This window comes from Schistocerca nitens, chromosome 1, assembly GCF_023898315.1.
Source record: "Schistocerca nitens isolate TAMUIC-IGC-003100 chromosome 1, iqSchNite1.1, whole genome shotgun sequence".
Lineage (NCBI taxonomy): Eukaryota > Metazoa > Arthropoda > Insecta > Orthoptera > Acrididae > Schistocerca > Schistocerca nitens.
The window spans coordinates 1,042,760,900-1,042,778,852 of NC_064614.1; the positions used below are offsets into that span (position 1 = coordinate 1,042,760,900).

General features: G+C 43.1%; 1 protein-coding gene across 1 annotated transcript in view; it reads right to left on the reverse strand.

Annotated features, from left to right (window-relative positions):
* LOC126238016 (potassium channel subfamily T member 2) overlaps window positions 1–17,953 on the reverse strand; it is a 1,051,128-nt gene that overhangs the window by 611,674 nt on the left and 421,501 nt on the right. The window contains exon 3 of the mRNA XM_049947763.1: window positions 6,601–6,700. Within this exon, the coding sequence (XP_049803720.1) occupies window positions 6,601–6,700 (100 nt within the window). The remainder of the gene's footprint in view (window positions 1–6,600; window positions 6,701–17,953) is intronic.

A 17,953-nucleotide genomic window follows, 5' to 3' on the forward strand; every position in this document is an offset into this window, starting at 1 on the left:
TTTGATTATTTGTCTATCGACATCCCCCGACACGAATCCCATTGAAATTTATGGGACATAATCGAGAGATCAGTTCGTGCATAAAATTCTGCTCTGGGAGGCTATAGAGGCAGCATGGCTCAGTACTTCTGCAGGCGACTACCAACGACTTGTTAAGTCCATGCGGCTGGTCCTGGCGGAGGTTCGAGTCCTCCCTCTGGCATGGGTCTGTGTGTTTGTCCTTAGGATAATTTAGGTTAAGTAGTGCGTAAGCTTAGGGACTGATGACCTTAGCAGTTAAATCCCATAAGATTTCACACAAATTTGAACATTTTTTGTTATCTCCATGCCATGTCGAGCTGCTGCACTACGCCGGGCTATAGGGGGTCCGACACCATATTAATAGGTATCCCAAGGCTTTTGCCACCTCAGTGTATACTATCAATAGACGTATCCGTGTGTGTGTGTGTGAGTGTGTGTGTGTGTGTGTGTGTGTGTGTGTGTGTGTGTGTGGAGGGTTCAAGAACACTGCCAAATTACATTTTTATTTGCCATACGGGCGCTGCTCCATGAATAATGTATGGGGTATCGTGGATGCACAACCTAACTACCTGTGGTTGACATTGCCTTTGATTTTTACAATAGGCGTTACATTTCTGAGGTGTTAAAACTGATGGCTGTGTATCATTTTCGAGATATCTTTACCGTTATCTCTTCACAAGATCACTCAATACCGCGTGCTAATCTCTCTGCCCTGAACTACCTCGATTCAGAGAGTGTTCAGTTGTTGTTCTGCTCAGCGCATTTCCGTTCTGTCACTCAGCATACTGTTCCTCAAATAAATGTTGCCGGAATTAATACAGGACATTCTGGCTGTTGTTTTCAATCACGTGTTACTTACCACACCTTTTTAAATAACTAAAAGTTCAAGTGATTTCTGAATTGTTACAAGCAAACCTCTTTGAATAAGTGAAAGGTATACTGGCTAATGCTATTGTGATGGAATGTTACTTGCCAAGCGGTTGAAATTGTTCTTAACTAAGTGTTAGTTATCATCTTATTGAAATCACTGCAGGGTTAACGTTTCTTAAATAATCACTGTTTTTACGATAACACCGGCTGTTTATTAATACTTGCTCATAGTTGATTGTGACTGCATGTCTAATTGAATTTTATTCTGTTGGATTACGGTCACGTTAAATTTTATCCTAATGGCTCAGTAATCCGTTACAATTGGTAAAGCGTTTGAACAGAATGGTGACTGCGTGCTAAAAGTGGCGATGCCTTCGTAAAAAGAGAGCGTGTGTGCGTGAGCGAGGCGCGCGGCAGATAGGAATCGGCTCGGTGCAGCGGCGTGGGCAGACGATCCACGTGGGCGGGCCACGTGTCGGTCGCGTGCTGCGCCTTCCACTGGCCTTGACCGAATTACCGCGAGAGCGCGGACGCAGCGCGCGAGCAGCGAGCCCTGCACTATATATACGGCTGGCGACAACTGGCCAGAAGACCGTGTGACGTCAGGAAGATAGTGCCGCGCGGCGCGGGAACATGAACTACGTGAAATCTCTCTGCAGTCCCCGCAGTGCCGTAGATTACGGACCAGATATTGGATATTCGTTCGGCATACGACTGGCTGTCCCCTCAGAGATTTGTTACAAAGCCCAATACGCGGTAATGGTGGTGCCAGTATGGATATGAAATAAAAGGTGACGGAGCAAAGCAGATGCTCTCAAATATAGTCAAAAAAAAAAAAAAAAAACACGAAGGGATTATCTGAAGGGGGGCGGAAAATGGTAGATCTTATGTATACCTACAGATAAACGAATTATTGCAATTTCAGAAAAACTGGTTGATTTATTTTATTCAAGAAAGTAAATAACTCACTGCTCCACCTCCAGCACTTAAGCATGCAGGTATTCGGCTTGGCACTGATTAGCAGAGTTGTTGGAACATTCTGAGAGATATCGTGCTAAATTCTGTTCAATTAGCGTATTAGATCGTCCTAATTCTGAGATGGTTAGAGGGGGCCCGCCCATAATTTTCCAAACGTTCTAAGACAAGGAGAGATCCTGCAACGTTGCTGGCCAAGGTAGGGTATTGCAAGCACGAAAACAAGCAGTTGAAACTCTCGCTGTGTGCGGGCTGGCATTATCTTGCTGAAATGTAAGCCCAGGATGGCTTGCCGTGATGGGTAACAAAATGGGGCGTAGAACACCGTATACCTATTACTGTGCTTGAACAAGGGTACTACTCACTGTGCTCCATCGACAATGCAACGAAGTGTGTACCGACATTGTCGGAACAGATTAGATTACTGTTACAATGATAAACCACTGTGAGTAAATGTCAACGATGTGTCGGCAAAAAAAAAAAAAAAATGATGAAAACTGCCAGGAAGTGGACTCGGAACGAAGTTGGGCATTTCATTAGTTTGTACGAGGAAAGACCAGCGTTATGGATTGCACAGTTACTAGATTCCATGAACTGAGATAAGAGGCGAATTTTGTTCGCTGAAATGGTTACTGTTTTTAATATGTTCGTGGAAGAAATCGATCAGAATATCCACGATTCAAAGAATTAGGCAAAGTTATTTTATAACGCAGATTAATGAAGACTGAGAAACAAGTAAGTTATCTTTGAAAATAATCATTTTCGAACTTGGAAAATTGCTGTTTTTCTTGAAACACAGCTGTATCTGTAATTTTAAATGACGTGGTGTATATTAACTACAGTATTATATCGAACGTTGCAGAACGGACGTTTAGGATTTTACAAGTCGTTTCTTAAGTCAAAACAGTAATATCATTCAAATAAATATATGTCTGTAAATGCTTCATTTATCAGATATCCTCCATCTTTGACTTTCGAACGTCTACGGGTGTCAAAGTGAAACCGGTGTAATGCGATTTCACCGTAATTGTTAGTTTACCGAATATTAAATAGAATAAACGTTGCTGATGCTAGAAACAGACAGACAAGCAGCCAGTCTTTAACACTACTAGAATAGCTAGATTGACAATTTTAGATCCAATTATGAAGAGCACTTTTTACACGTCCGTCGCATTCATTCTCCTAAAATTTCTATATTGTTGCGTATTTTCCATCAAAAACTCTACAATTAAATTACTGCATGCTCCAAAATCACTCTCCGGCTGATTCGGTCTTCTACCCTACACTAACACGATCGTTTACGTTCTTTGACATTGAAAGCATTAAATGTGCAACCACAGCCCACCGCTCTTCCATCGCAACTTCTTTCACGAACAGAAATAAAAAACTAAACTCCTCCCGAACAGGCCATGAAGGCCCAACGGTACCGAACCGCCGCCGTGTCATCCTCAGCCCATAGGCGTCACTGGATGCGGATATGGATGTGGTCAGCACACCGCTATCACGGCCGTATGTCAGTTTCCGAGACCGGAGCCGCTACTTCTCAATCAAGTAGCTCCTCAGTTTGCCTCACAAGGGCTGAGTGCACCCCGCTTGCCAACAGCGCCCGGCAGACCGGATGGTCACCCATCCAAGTGCTAGCCCAGCCCGACAACGCTTAACTTCGGTAATCTTACGGAAACCGGTGTTACCACTGCGGCAAGGCCATTGGCACGTACAGAACTGCGACAGAGAAATCTTTCGGAGAGTGACCTCAGCGCTCTGATAAACGTTTTCACCCTGCTGTGTGTAAACGCTTCTGCTGTCGCCAGAGTCTCAAATACTTACAGAAAACACTCACAAGGAATTATCAGACAGTAACTATCAGCGAAAATTCACCCCTAGTGTAAAAAATTCTGCGAGTTCTATCTGATAGTACTAAACTGTCTGAGAGCAAAAAACTCTCATGTGAGTTCCAACCCTAACGACTGTTTTGACGAATGTGCAAGGGGGTTGGACTACTACAGAAGTAAGTAAGTAGCAAAACTGTAGCGAGGAGGGGGAACATAATAAATGCTCCGACAGATGTTGCTAAAGTGCCTCTGGCTGCATTTTGAGCGGAAACCGCATCCATCCGTATCATGTGTAACTTTACCAGTATAAAAAGTTCACGGTTTACTTGCCGCGTCAAATTTGGATAAATTCCCAAGCTTTCGATGACTACCTCCGTCATCTTCGTGAGGGGTAAAACTGACTGTCGTGGACCGGTGAGGCTTCCGCTTTTATAAGCAGTGGACGGCTTCTCAGTGGCTGGATGACGTCACGGTGAAAACGGCGCCTTCGGAGGTGTCGGACTCTATGGCGGAGAACTGCGAGGAATGTAAGAAGTCTCCCTCCGTGCTCTTTCTTTACCAAAAGCGGAAGCCTCACCGGTCCACGATAGTTTTACCCCTGACGAAGATGATGGAGGTAGTCATCGAAAGCTCGGGATTTTATCCAAATTTTACGCGGCAAGTAAACCGAGAACTTTTTTTTTTAATGCAAGGACTCCGTCGCCAGACTTCGTAGTCAACTTTACCAGAATATCGACCGGCAGTACTGCAGCAGACGTAGTGAATTCTGTCGTGAAGGCGCTATCAGTTGGGTTGTGCGTTATCCTCATTTGATGTCCATGGACTTTTTTTCTGTGAGGTAAACTGAAAGATGAAGTCCATGCACTAGTGCCGATAACCCAGCAGCCGTTAAAACATCGCATTCATCCAGCATGTGCAATGATATCGAAGGAATCTCTTCAGTGTGACCGGAAGTCCTTGCAATTACACCAGAGGTACACTTTTGCTGCGCGGAGTTCCCGCGCGGTCTGGGCCGCCTTGCCACAGTTCGCGCAGCACCCCCCCGTCCCCTTATCCCGTCGAGTCCTCCGTCGGGCATGGGTCTGTGTGTTGTCCTTAGCGTAAGTTAATTTCAGTTAGATTAAGTAGTGTGTAAGCCTAGGGACCGATGACCTCAGCAGTTTGGTCCCATAGGAATTTACCACAAATTTCCAATTTCCTTGCAATTAGCGACTGCAAACGTGTATTGCAGTAGAGGGAGAGCATTTTGAACGCTTGATGAAATAAATGGAATTTTAAGTAACGGAGGAGGAGGAGGAGGAGGAGGAGGAGGAGGAGGAGGAGATTAGTGTTTAGCGTCCCATCGGCATCAGAGATGGAGCACAAGTTCGGATTGTGTCAAGCACGGAGAAGGAAATCAACCGTGCCCTTTCAAAGAAATTACCCCGGCATTTGCCTACAGCGATTTTGGGACGTCACGGAAAACCTAAATCGGGATGGCCAGATGCTGGTTTGAAACGTCGTCTTACGGAATGCGAGTCCAGCGTGCTGACCACCGCCGGCCCGTGTGGCCGAGCGGTTCTAGGCGCTTCAGTGTGGAACCGCGCGACCGCTACGGACGCAGGTTCGAATCCTGCCTCGGGCATGTATGTGTGTGGTGTCCTTAGGTTAATTAGGTTTAAGTAGTTCTAAGTTCTAGGGGACTGATGACCTCAGATGTTAAGCCCCATAGTGCTCAGAGCCATTTGAACAATTTTTTTTTTTTTGTGCTGATCACCACGGCACCTCGCTCGGTTTTATGTAACGGTCTCTGACCACATTCCGCTGCGGTTTCCTGATACCTGCTGCACAGTCCCCGGCGCCAAAACGGATGGTGGATTGACCAGTTTAATTGGTTTATTGTTTCAGGCCTTAAAACAATTTGATATTCATTGTGTTGCTATGGAGTAGTCCAACACGAATTTAGCGTTGTCTGAAGAAAAGTTTAAGTAGGGTAAAGCTGGTATATTACAGCTCAAGATGTTTGGAATCGCACACACAGTACACACCTCGGCTCTGTACGCCTTGAGGGGCAAATATGACACCATAATCTCTTTCCTCGTTCCTTCAAAACTGGAAAGGACTAGTTTTATGTTATGGTACTCCATATTTCGCTATGTTCGTAACATATGTCTTTTCTCTGTTTCTTTAAAATACGTGGTAATCCCTAAATAAGGCCTTACAAATCCAACACAGCACGTCGGAGAGAAAAAGAGAACGCATCCTTCGTATTTTAAAGCACCAAACTAACACCCATGGAGATATCTACGTTATTATCTTACACAGTGAGATAGTAAAATGAAGTTAACTGTAGTAATATTGACAATATTTCTGTGTGACAATTGTTAAGATGGCGACAAATGAGTCGTCGCCACAGTTGGCTGGTGGCCGATGCTAAATATAAACATATAAATCACAGCAGGTTTGTCATTAACGTCGATAAGATGCTGGCTGCATGGTCTGGATCTGCAACTACTAAAATAATTAGAAGTCGTTGGTAAAAAATAATGTATATTGTACTTAACTGGTTGTACAGGTCTCTTCTTGGCTGCACACATATAATTCAGATAGCTACTGAGGCCTCACTTAGGCCACACGTTACTAGGCGCCTTGTTAGATGTTGCTTCCTATCAGCTGAAGGCTTTGCTACTTTACTACTTGACCTCCCGAGCAAGAGTGGACGAGAGCTCGCTAGAAACTTGATACAAGCCGCGGAGCGGCGCTGGTCGCGACTTGCGGGTCCAACGATACTAATACGGGCCACTGTCGATAACTGCAACCCCTAACAAATGTGGTATCGAAAGTTGATGCCACAGCAATAGCCTCCTATAGTGTGATCCGCGAAACGTACGTTAGTGATTAAGAAAGGCTGTAGGGTACTCACCATGATGCGTGCGTCGGGTCGTTGTCGGTGATAACCCTGACGATGTACAGCATACACGTGAGCAGCTTGAACACCAGGTTTGCGATCCTGATGCGCAGGCCTGGAACAAACGACAGGCAGATAGTGACACAGCAGGTCGAAGACAAACGTCACAAATTGTTTCATACTTTGATGCCATTATAAGTACTAACATTTCACAAAGAGTTATTTACTAACTCACACTCACACACACTCACTCACTGGTCATACCGGACTCGAGAGTCCATTATTGCAGCAACGTATTTTCGCCATCTGTCCCTGTCTTGGGCTATTTCCTTCCATTCACCTTCAATACCTAGGCTCCTCAAATCAGCCTTCACATTGTCCTCCCATCTACGCCTCGGTCTCCCCACAGGACGTCTTCCCTCTAAGTGCCCTACCAGTACTCTGCGCGCTGCCCTGTCCTCATCCATTCGAGCTACGTGACCCGCCCATCGCAGCCTACGTGATTTAATACTACTGATTATTTCAGTCCTTGAATCGAGTTCGTGAACCTCTTCGTTATGCAGATTTCACCACTCTCCGCTAATGTCATCCCTTTTTGCTCCGAAAATTTTTCTCATAATTTTGTTTTCAAATATTCGAAACGGCTTTTCATTTTGCGCAGTGAGAGACCAAGTCTCACACCCATACAGCATAACTGGCAGAATAATAGTTTTGTACATTCTAATCTTTAAATTCCTAGACACTATCCGAGATGAAAGTAATCTGTTCAGTGGGAAGTAGCACGCATTTCTCGCCCGTAATCTCTTCTTCAGTTCGGATTCAATCTCATTTCTCGAAGTGATGTCCACGCCTAGATACTTAAATGTGTTCACTTTTTCAAATTGCATGTCTCCAACTCTCAAAATTTCCTGATCTATTGCTGTTGGCATTCTAGTAGTAACCAGGTATTTAGTTTTGTCTTCAGTTATCCTTAGATCTACATCTTCACTAGCCTTGATTAATGCATTCGTATTTGCTGTTACAGATTCTATCCTATCGCTAATGATGTTTAGATCATCTGCATACCCTAATATCTTAATATTTCCATTTAACTCCACACCTTGTGAATTATCTGCTGCCATTCGTACAATATATTCTAGGACTAAATTAAAAAGTAGCGGAGACAGGGCATCTCCCTGCTTAAGTTCGTTCTTTATTACAGTTATTTAGTAAGGACTTCATAAACATACCGGAAAAAAGTTAGTCACCTCTGCGTGAAATCTCGATAACAGTGCCTAATACCGCCTATAGAGTTCATAACGACCTCACTTCGGTGAAGAAGATCGTCCACAAGTTTCCTAAGGTACGTCGTATCCAGCTATAGCCTATTATTGACAATTAGATCCCACAGAGCCACCAAATTGCGATGATGTCGATTTCGTTACACAAGCGGTTGAAACTGGCTTAGACATTTTCTATGGGACAAAGATCTGGTGATTTAGAGGGACAGTCGAAGTGCAACACGATGCCTCAGTAATAGTACACATGCAGATCTGTGAACAACGCTCTTAGTATCTTTGAAGACGGGAGCGTCCACACAGCGTGCATCGTGAAGATGCAAAAGAAAGGGGAACGCTTAGTCAGTGAGACTTCTGAAATAAATATCCTGGCAGATTAAAAATGCGTGTCGGAATAGGACTTGAAGAAGGAAAGAAAATAAGGGTTACAACGTCCCTTCGACAACGAGGTCATTACAGATGTAGCTGAAGCTCGACATGGTTCAAGTATGGGGAAGGAAATCGGGCGTACCCTCTTAAAGGAACCATCACAGCATTTGCAAGAGCGATTTAAAGAAATCACGGGAAACCTAAAACTGAATGGTCGGACGCTTATTTAACCGTCGTTCTCCCGAATACGAGTCCACTGTGCTAACCACTGTGCCAAATCGCTCGCTCGCTCGAATGTGGTCTCTTTGTCTTTCAAGGGAAGTGCTCTACCGACTGAGATGTCCAAGCATTGCTCACGATCCGCCCTCACAGCTTTACTTCCGTCAGAATCTCATCTCTTACTTTCAAAACTTCAGAGAAGTTCAGTTACATACGCTGCGAAACTAGCATTCCTGGAAAAAAAGGATACTGGGGAGGTATGGCATACCCACAGCGTGGGGAATTTGTTCCAGAATAAATTTTCACTCTGCAGGTGTGCACTGATTTGACACTTACTGGCAGATTAAAACTATGTCGGACCGTGACCCGATCCTTGGACTCGAATCCGGGACCAATGCCTTCCGTGGCAAGTGCTCTACCGACTGAGCATCCGTGCGTGACTCACGATCTGCCCTTACAGGCTTAAATGGTTCAAATGGCTCTGAGCACTATGGGACTTAACATCTGAGGTCATCAGTCCCCTAGAACTTACAACTACTTAAAGCTAACTAACCTAAGGACATCACACACATCCATGCACGAGGTAGGATTCGAACCTGCGACCGTAGCAGACACGCCGTTCCAGACTGAAGCGCCTAGAACCGCTCAGCCACAGCGGCCGGCTGCCTTGCAGGCTTACTTCCCGCAATACCACGTCTGCCAAACTTCGCAGAATTTCTCCCGCGTATCTCGCGAGGCTACCACTCCCGGAAGAAAGTATATTGTTGAGATATGGCTTAGCCACAGGAGTGTTAGATCCCTGTGAACGATCGTTAGTGATTCTTCTCACAGCCTAATCGGATGTTGTGCCCCACTCCACAGCGTGACATTCACAAAAATTTAGTAAGGACTAGTATGAACATTTTTGGAAATTGTTTTTGTTTCAGGCGGGCCAATATCAAGAGCCATCCCAAACTGTCAAACATGTCTGAAATTACAAATACTTGCTGCTACAGTTGTCCATATGGTTGAGATCACAATTGTAGGACTGTGCTTCTGCACATTACCCAAGGTGCTAAAACGCAAATAGGTCTGTAGCTCTTAGGAACCACTGGATCTCTATCTTTGCTGTTCTCAACCACCATAGCTCGCTGCATACTTCCACACTAATGGAATTCTTGCCTTCAGTAGGTATCTAAGGAATGGAAGAATTTTGTTCTTTGCTACTTTCAGTGTTTCGTTATGAATGTAACGCGGTACGGGAGTTTACCCATTATTTATCTCGGTGTTAACAACTGCAACTTCTACTTGTGCAACTGACAGAACGACACTTGGACTTTTGTGTGAGGCGTATATAATTTATCGTGACTCTCTTTGACGATCGTCATTATTTTCTGTTGTGTCTAGACCATACAGCCTAGACACAATGCTGTAGCCGATAGGGCACGCAAGGCTAACGCAGGCGGGCGTGAAGTCTGGAACATGAGAACTTATAAATGAATAAGAAGAAAAGTACGTAGATGCTTGTTACTTAACTTTTAATTAGTCCTTGGAATACATCTCTCTTGAATATTAGTAAGCTATAGGCACTGATACAAATGGCGCCTTGCTAGGTGGTCGCCATTTAACTTAGCAGAGGGCTATTCTACTGTCTATCTCTCGGCAAATGAGAGCAAGGCTTAGCACGTCCAATCGATAGCTATGTTGTCCGTACAACTGGGGACGAGGTCTCCTCAGTCTCTCGAGACCTGCCTTGTGGTGGCGCTAGGTTTGCGATCCCACAGTGGCGACACGCGGGTCCGACATGTACTACAGGACCGCGGCCGATTTAAGTTACCACCTAGCAAGTGTGGTGTCTAGCGGTGACACCACATTTTCACTATTATCTTCTGGAAGATGCGACTTCAGCAAGTTTATATCGGAATCTCTCCATTGTCTAGTAACAGTCTGGTCCTATTTACGAAATGTAGGTAGCACAATTGGTGTTTTTACTTCCTCTTTTAATATTCTATGAGTTCCCTTTGAATGTATTGTCTTAAATGGTTTTTCCTCGTGATATCTATGAGAGAGCGGTATTCTGTTTTCGCTGATACACACAATAACTGTCTATAGTCGTGGTCTAAAGACCTGTGATAAAATATGTGCAGTTGTTGTCAGACTTGCAAACATTGAGCTCTATGGAGCATCACAATGTCTACTCATTTTCTCTACTGGAATGGCCACATTTTGTACGTTTTGTATGTTACAACCGTTTGCGTCATTTAGTCTACGCTGTAGTCACCATCTTCTGGTATTTGAGGGTCAGTTATTGCATTTAATTTCTTTACAGTTAGTCTTTTTAAAATTATGGCCAATGTGTCCCTGACCCGTATTCCTCCGTCATCAATTGAATCTAAATATCACGACTATCTGTGTCACAGTACAGATTTTGCATTAGCATCCACTGCTATCATCTATGCGTGGAGACGAACGGTTCAATGTTGTGAGAATATTCCACGTAAATGTTCCTTAGTGTTAGTTTACGATATGAGGACTTTCGAGTTACTGATACAGCGTGTGTGTCTTAAAGTTGGGATATTTTTGTTGCTTGACCATATTTCTGGAAAAGTCCTACCACTGCTTTTGGATTTGTGTCGTCTACAGTTATTGTCGTTATGTTAACTGCAGGCTGAGGAATCTTACCGATCTATATATACGGCTCTTGATTACATAGAACGTAGTTTCTACTAATGTAGGTCTTTCAGTCATTTTTCTCTCAGAGTGTATCGAATTTATTTGTAATATCTGCATATGGCAAGGAAGTCATACAAACACAAAATTTTTCTGTGAGTGTTGCGCGACGGAGTAGGTCCAGCCATGAGACTTGACAAAGTCTTCGTAAGTAACAATCTCCTGCTCCTAGTGAAAACTTGCTTCGGGTGATCACACAGTTCTTGTGTGCTCATTGGCAGATTGTTCACTTTCAACTGATTTCGGTCAGCCGCTTCACAGTCGCAAAGACAATACTTTAGTTCGTCCAATCTTAAGAGTATTGTTCGTCTGTATGGGACCCTCACCAGTTGCGTCTGATTCAAGAGACTGAGAAGGTCCAAAGAAGAGCGGCAAGATTCGTGACTGGTACATTTAGCCATCGCAAGAGCTTTACAAATATCATAGAAAGTTGAAGTGGGACACACTTGCAGATAGACGACGCGCTAAACGGATGGAGCTGCTCACTAAATTCCAAAACCCGATTTTCACCGAGCATGTAGAGCATATATTATTACGACCAACTTTCAAATCTCGCAACGATCACCATTCAAAGGTAAGTGAAATTAGAGCTCGTACTGAGTCCTTTAGACAGTCGTTTTTCCCTCGCGCGATCCGCGAGTGGAACAGAGGGGGTGGGAATTTGACTTTGGCGCGAATAGTGTCCTCCGCCAAACTCCGCTTGGTGGCTAGTGGAGTATATATGTTGATGTAGATAACAGCAACGGCACATTTAAAACTTGCACCCATGCATAAGACGGAACCCAATACCACGACCTCTGCTTTACGAGATAGCAGTGCTACCCCGAACTTGATGGCCAGTACGAATTGCGCACGGTGGAAGCATCCCCTATGGGTACTTTGCTGGCACAGTGAGTCGAGGACTCACAAATACCACGTTTTTGTGGAGTGATTGTTAAGGAGAGTGAAATGGACGTCCATGTACAAAGAAGTAAGGGGTGAAAGTGCGTTACGATGGAATGTGTGCAGGTTGCATTTGTTAAAGGTATATGTGCACAGCGCATCAAGGCCGATGTGTGGACAATGAAACCATGTGAAAAATCATCCTTTTTTGTGTATATGCTACCGACCAACTACGTGTTACAGATTACATTGAGCAATAAGATGCAAAAGAACAAGCCGAATTTACTCTCAATTTGAGAGTGATGGGGTGCAAAACACACAGATACGTCAAACGTATTCGCAGTTACGAATATGGACAACCATCAGTTGTATAATGGAATGACGACAGTAAAAATTTTGTTCCAGACTGGAACTCGAACCCAGATCTCCCGCTTATAGCGAGCGGTCGTCTTATCATTAGCCTATCCGAGCACGTTTCACGGCCAGAGCCAAGTTACATATGTCGTCAACCACGTGTTCTCATTGTCGTAATTACATTATTCAGGTTGTCCATCTTTGCATCTGCGAATACATTTCATGTAGACTCTTTCATAATGGCTGTAACCGTCACAATGCCTGTTCCTTCGGACTTGCATGCGTGTCCGAAGGAACGTACTTCTGAACAAGACGGGCACTGCAATATTGTACAAAACGCACATGTATTGTAAACAAATAGCGTCGTAGTAAAGAACGGTCAAAACTGAACTGTCAGAATATCTGACAAAAACGTATATTTTTGCGTGTCATAACTACAAAGAGCAAAGAAAGAAAGCATGGCAACAGATGCAATCTCAGAAAAATGAATATAATAGGCAAAATTTCCTGAGTGTAAGAAAACTAGTGAGTAAAAACCTCAAAAGAATTAAAAAAGCACAAGAAGATCAACTCCTTTTGCAGATCAACGAAGACTTCAACAAAAACAAGACTAGGAGCTTTTACAGAACTTTTAAACAAAAAATAACCAAGTACAGCCCACCGACACTCCACTTACAAGATAAAAATGGTAATATTGCACACAACAACAGGGATAATTGCAAAATTTTGAGGGAATATTTCAGAAACCTTCTCAACTGTAAAGAACCAATTGAAAAAATGGATTTCAGCAACTCAACTTCAACAAGTCCTAACTCAGAACCACCCACCGTCGAGGAACTACAATCAATCATTTTGAATCTCAAAAACTATAAGGCTTCGGGAGAGAACCAAATTACAGCTGAACTGTGGAAAAATGTCAATAGAAATGCCATAGAATCTCTCCAAAACATATTTGAAGAAATATGGAAAACAGAAAGAATTCCGGATGAATGGAAGATGGCCCTCATTCACCCAATTCATAAGAGGGGATCCAGAACAGACCCCAACAATTACAGAGGGATTTCGCTCCTTGACGTAACATACAAAATACTGTCTAAAGTCCTTTTGAACAGAGCAGAACCCCAGCTAGATTGTCAACTTGGAGAATACCAGGCAGGCTTCAGAAAGGGAAGATCCTGCCCAGAACAAATTCTAAACCTCAAAAATCTTATGGCCTACCAAAAATCGAGAGCAAAAGCGTATGTCATCACATTCATTGACTTTCAAAAGGCGTACGACTCCATAGACAGGGAATCTCTAATCTCCATATTAAAAGAATTGAACCTAGACAATAAAACTACAAACCTAATTAGAGAAACCATCACCAACACATACTCCAAAATTAAATTTATGGGAGAACTCTCAGACCTATTTGAGATAAAAACTGGAGTACGACAAGGTGATGGACTCTCCCCATTGTTATTTAACTGTGCCCTAGAAAAAATAGTAAGAGAATGGAACAAGAAAATCAATAGTGGAATCCGACTAGGAACAAAAAACAAAGGCATCAAGGTTAATTGCCTAGCATTTGCAGATGATATGGCCCTACTAGCTGAAACATGGGAAGAAGCCAAAGAACAGATCCTCGAATTACAGAAACAAGCAGAGAAAATAGGCCTTAAATTTCTTTTGAAAAAACCAAAATAATCACAAATATAAAAAAGCCAATGAAATATCTTAAAGTAAGAGACCAAAAGATCGAAATTGTTAAAGAATTCAAATATCTTGGTGAATGGATTAGCTGGAACGCCCTTGAGAAAAAAGCAATAGAATTAAGAAGAAACAAAGTTGAACTAGCCTTTCAGCTTACTAAAAATACTTATAATAAAAAGTCCCTCTCATGGAATTCAAAAATAAAACATTACAACACTGTCATTAAACCAGAAGCACTATATGCAGCTGAGACATTATCTATCACTAACCATGGCCCAATTGAAAGGCTAGAGATCAAAGAAAGAAAAATATTGAGAAAAATTTTAGGCCCCAAATTTCATAACGACAAACTAATTCATACCAAAAATGAAACACTCTACAAAACCACAGAAAAACTTTCGGATAAAGAAGAATTGAGTTTTATGGGCACATTCTCAGAATGAACCCAAATAGACTTACAAAAAGAATGTTTGACTACTTCAGGAATAAAAAATCCAAACCAAATTGGTTTATCCAAACAGAGAAAGACTTAAGAGAACTACACATCACAGAAAAAATGCTCATAGACAGGACCGCAAAAATGATAAGCAAAGACAGAAAAGAGGGATTCCAGCTCCAAAATAGGAAGAAAAGAACGATTGTCATCTCTGATGAGGAAAGAAAAGCAAGATCAGAAAGAATGAAGCAGTACTGGGCGAAAAGAAAGGCACAGAACACACAGAAGTGATTGATTCAACGTACCCCAAAGTTGGGTGAAACGAAGAAGAAGAAGAAGAAGAAGAAGAACTACAAAAAGTATTATTCTCACCATGTGCAATATGGACGTCATTTCCAACTACACTTAAGTACCAATGCAAATCTAAATATAAATGGGACAAGATTTTCGTATAGATAATCTTACCAATGTTATCTCAACAGATCAATTGATAATGACAATAAACCGAAACAGGCCTGTTTCGTAAAATATTAAAAATAAGAAATGTGTTACCTTTTGCAGCTAGTTTTGCAGCATTCATTTTCATTGCGTCTTAAACCCGTAGGTAACTGCATGCGGGCACTGGCACAATGACCACCGGTACAAGTCTTATCAGCAGGTGGGGACAGAAACTGTCAGCGGTAGCGGACCAATAAAGCGGGGAATTAAGCCGTTTATCGAGATTTGCCTTCTTATAAGAGGAGTAGGTGTGGTGCACCATGTCTCGTTCACATTTCGTGAAAACGATTACAGTTCTACGTGCGCCTAGTATTTCACTGGAAGCCGTACTTTATCCCATGCCGAGAGGTCACACGTACCGGTGACTCTGTTGTAAATTCACATGTGTTGCGTGCACGTTTACGAGTGAACTCAACTACACCTGGGGCGTAAATCTGGCAGTGTGTGCCCCGACGTTCGCCGCTTTTACGAGCTGCGGCGTCGCCACCTGTTCCAAGCATGGTAGACCGTACAGGAAGAACCCATTAACAGTGTACGACTCCCGTGTGTAACGCAAGCTGGCGTTTCTCCGCGGCAGCGGAGGCCTTTAGAATCGCAAGTTTCCTTCGACAAGCTGTGTTCAGAGAGCTATGGTATCAACAGTTCGAAATTTCTTCGTTGCATAGTGTCATAGTTTAGCAAATTAATAAGTCTTTCATTGCAGACAACTCCTTAAAATTTGCCGGCCGGAGTGGCCGTGCGGTTCTAGGCGTTACAGTCTGGAGCCGGGCGAACGCTACGGCCGCAGGTTCGAATCCTGCCTCGGGCATGGATGTGTGTGGTGTCCATAGGTTAGTTAGGTTTAATTAGTTCTAAGTTATAGGCGACTGATGACCTCAGAAGTTAAGTCGCATAGTGCTCAGAGCCATTTGAACCATTTGAACCTTAAAATTTTATCTGACCATAATTTAAATTCGAACTTATACAATGATTTTATAAACAGAGGGATCAGTAAAGGTTGACCTACGACCCGTGAATTGGTTGGATGGTTTAGCATAATCGTCTGGGTAGTTGTAAGATGTGTCTAATACAAAGGAATGTGGCAATTAATTCATTCCATTCCATTGTTTTAAACGCCAAGTTTAAGCTCAACTTAATAAAATCAGCAAGCAAGTGCCACAGAAGTAGGTTGAAAGAAGTCTGTTTTAATCTTGCTTCCTTAAGTCATATTCACATTGTTCCATCGTGCACAACTTGAAGCTCGACGAATTTCCATCTCTCTTAGATTGTGGTTAATAGATTATTGGTGTACTGGCGCACTGAGTCTTCTGATGGGAAAGTCAGGTGGCGGTTACTCCCCTCATATGTCTTGGGCAGAGCCTGGTGGGTTGACTTTTGTTTGCAAGTACCATGCAGGAAGTTGATGCCTCTTTCTCATTTTGTTACTTTCTAATCGGCTGCATTACAATATAATGTTAGTTCAGTAGGATTTTCTAAAATTTGTTAAAGCGAACAGCCAAAGGTAGGATGGAGGTTTACTTCGGAAAGATCAGAGCCAAACTGTGTAAGAGAGGGAGAAATGCCTATGCATCAGCACTTCCATAGTGTAAGGATTCTATTTGAGTTCCGCAATCTACGTTCAAGCAGTATAGGCTCAACAGGATGTTTTTTAAAACCTTGCAATTCTTGTTGTTTTGTATGCACATGTTTCTTGAAACCGTTTGAGAACGCGAGTAGGCCTGGTAGAACAAGGGCTGTGTTCATTTCAGTCATTAATTTTCCTTGTAAAGTTAGCGTGTGTGATGCGATAGTCGCCTTTTTCAATGCTTCGACGCGGGTAAATTTCCTGAAGTAATTTTGACATGCTGCATCCGTAAGGGGTTCGGTTTATAACGTGCAACAGCAGTAACAAATGTGAACATTGAGCATTCGTCAGTCTATTTTGCAATCATTTATTACGCACCTAATGTCGCTCATCTATCCATTATATATTTATTTCAGTGTAACGCAAAGCCCCACCTTGCCCACACTGAATAAGGCAAAGACACCACTGGGAAATACGTAGTTGAGGCCAGTGTAGTACAAAGGACATGAATTTCGCCACATGAAATGCTTAAAATAACAGCTAGTGTAGTGAAAGTGTTACTTTCGAGGTAATTCCGAATTTTAAAATTACGGAATAAAGATACAATTTAATCGTAACGTAATCAGAATAGATGACAAGCCAAATTAATATTGTCTGGAAGTGTTTACTTCAGCTATTGTTTACAGCGATGTTATCCTGCAAACCCTTTCTCAGGAAAGGTCGTGACGCCTTGATCTGCTTATGAATGCCTGTGCTCGTTAGACACTATGGTGCAACGTCATGGGATATCTATATCCACATATAAAGATGGCGGTAGTGTCGCATACACAACAAATAATAGGGCAGTGCACGGACGGTGCTGTCACTGCATTGTATTATATGGAACTGGGGACATAGAAACGAAGGAGAGGCTTCGTCCCCGCTGTAGCCCGTAGGGGTACACAACCCCCCCAACATGCTACAGCAGTCCACTCATACCGCCGCCACTCCACACCGAACCGAGGGTTATGGGTTATTGTGCGATTCGGTCCCCAGTGGATTCCCCCCCCCCTCCCCCCCATGGGAACGTCTCACATCAGACGAGTGTAACCCCAATGTTTGCGTGGTAGAGTAATATGCTGTACGCGTACGTGGAGAAAGTATTTGTGCAGCAATCGCCGACATAATGTAAATGAGGTGGAATAAGGGGAACTAGCCCGCATTCGTTGAGGCAGTTTTTTTTCCCTTTATTGTTATTTTAAACCTGTTTACAGGCAGGCCAGCAGCAGCATACTACGCCGCTCTTTGGCCATAGAGAAACACAAAAGAGACAAATGAAGACAATTAGAGAAAAACATGGTGGACTTATAAACGGAGACAAACACTTTT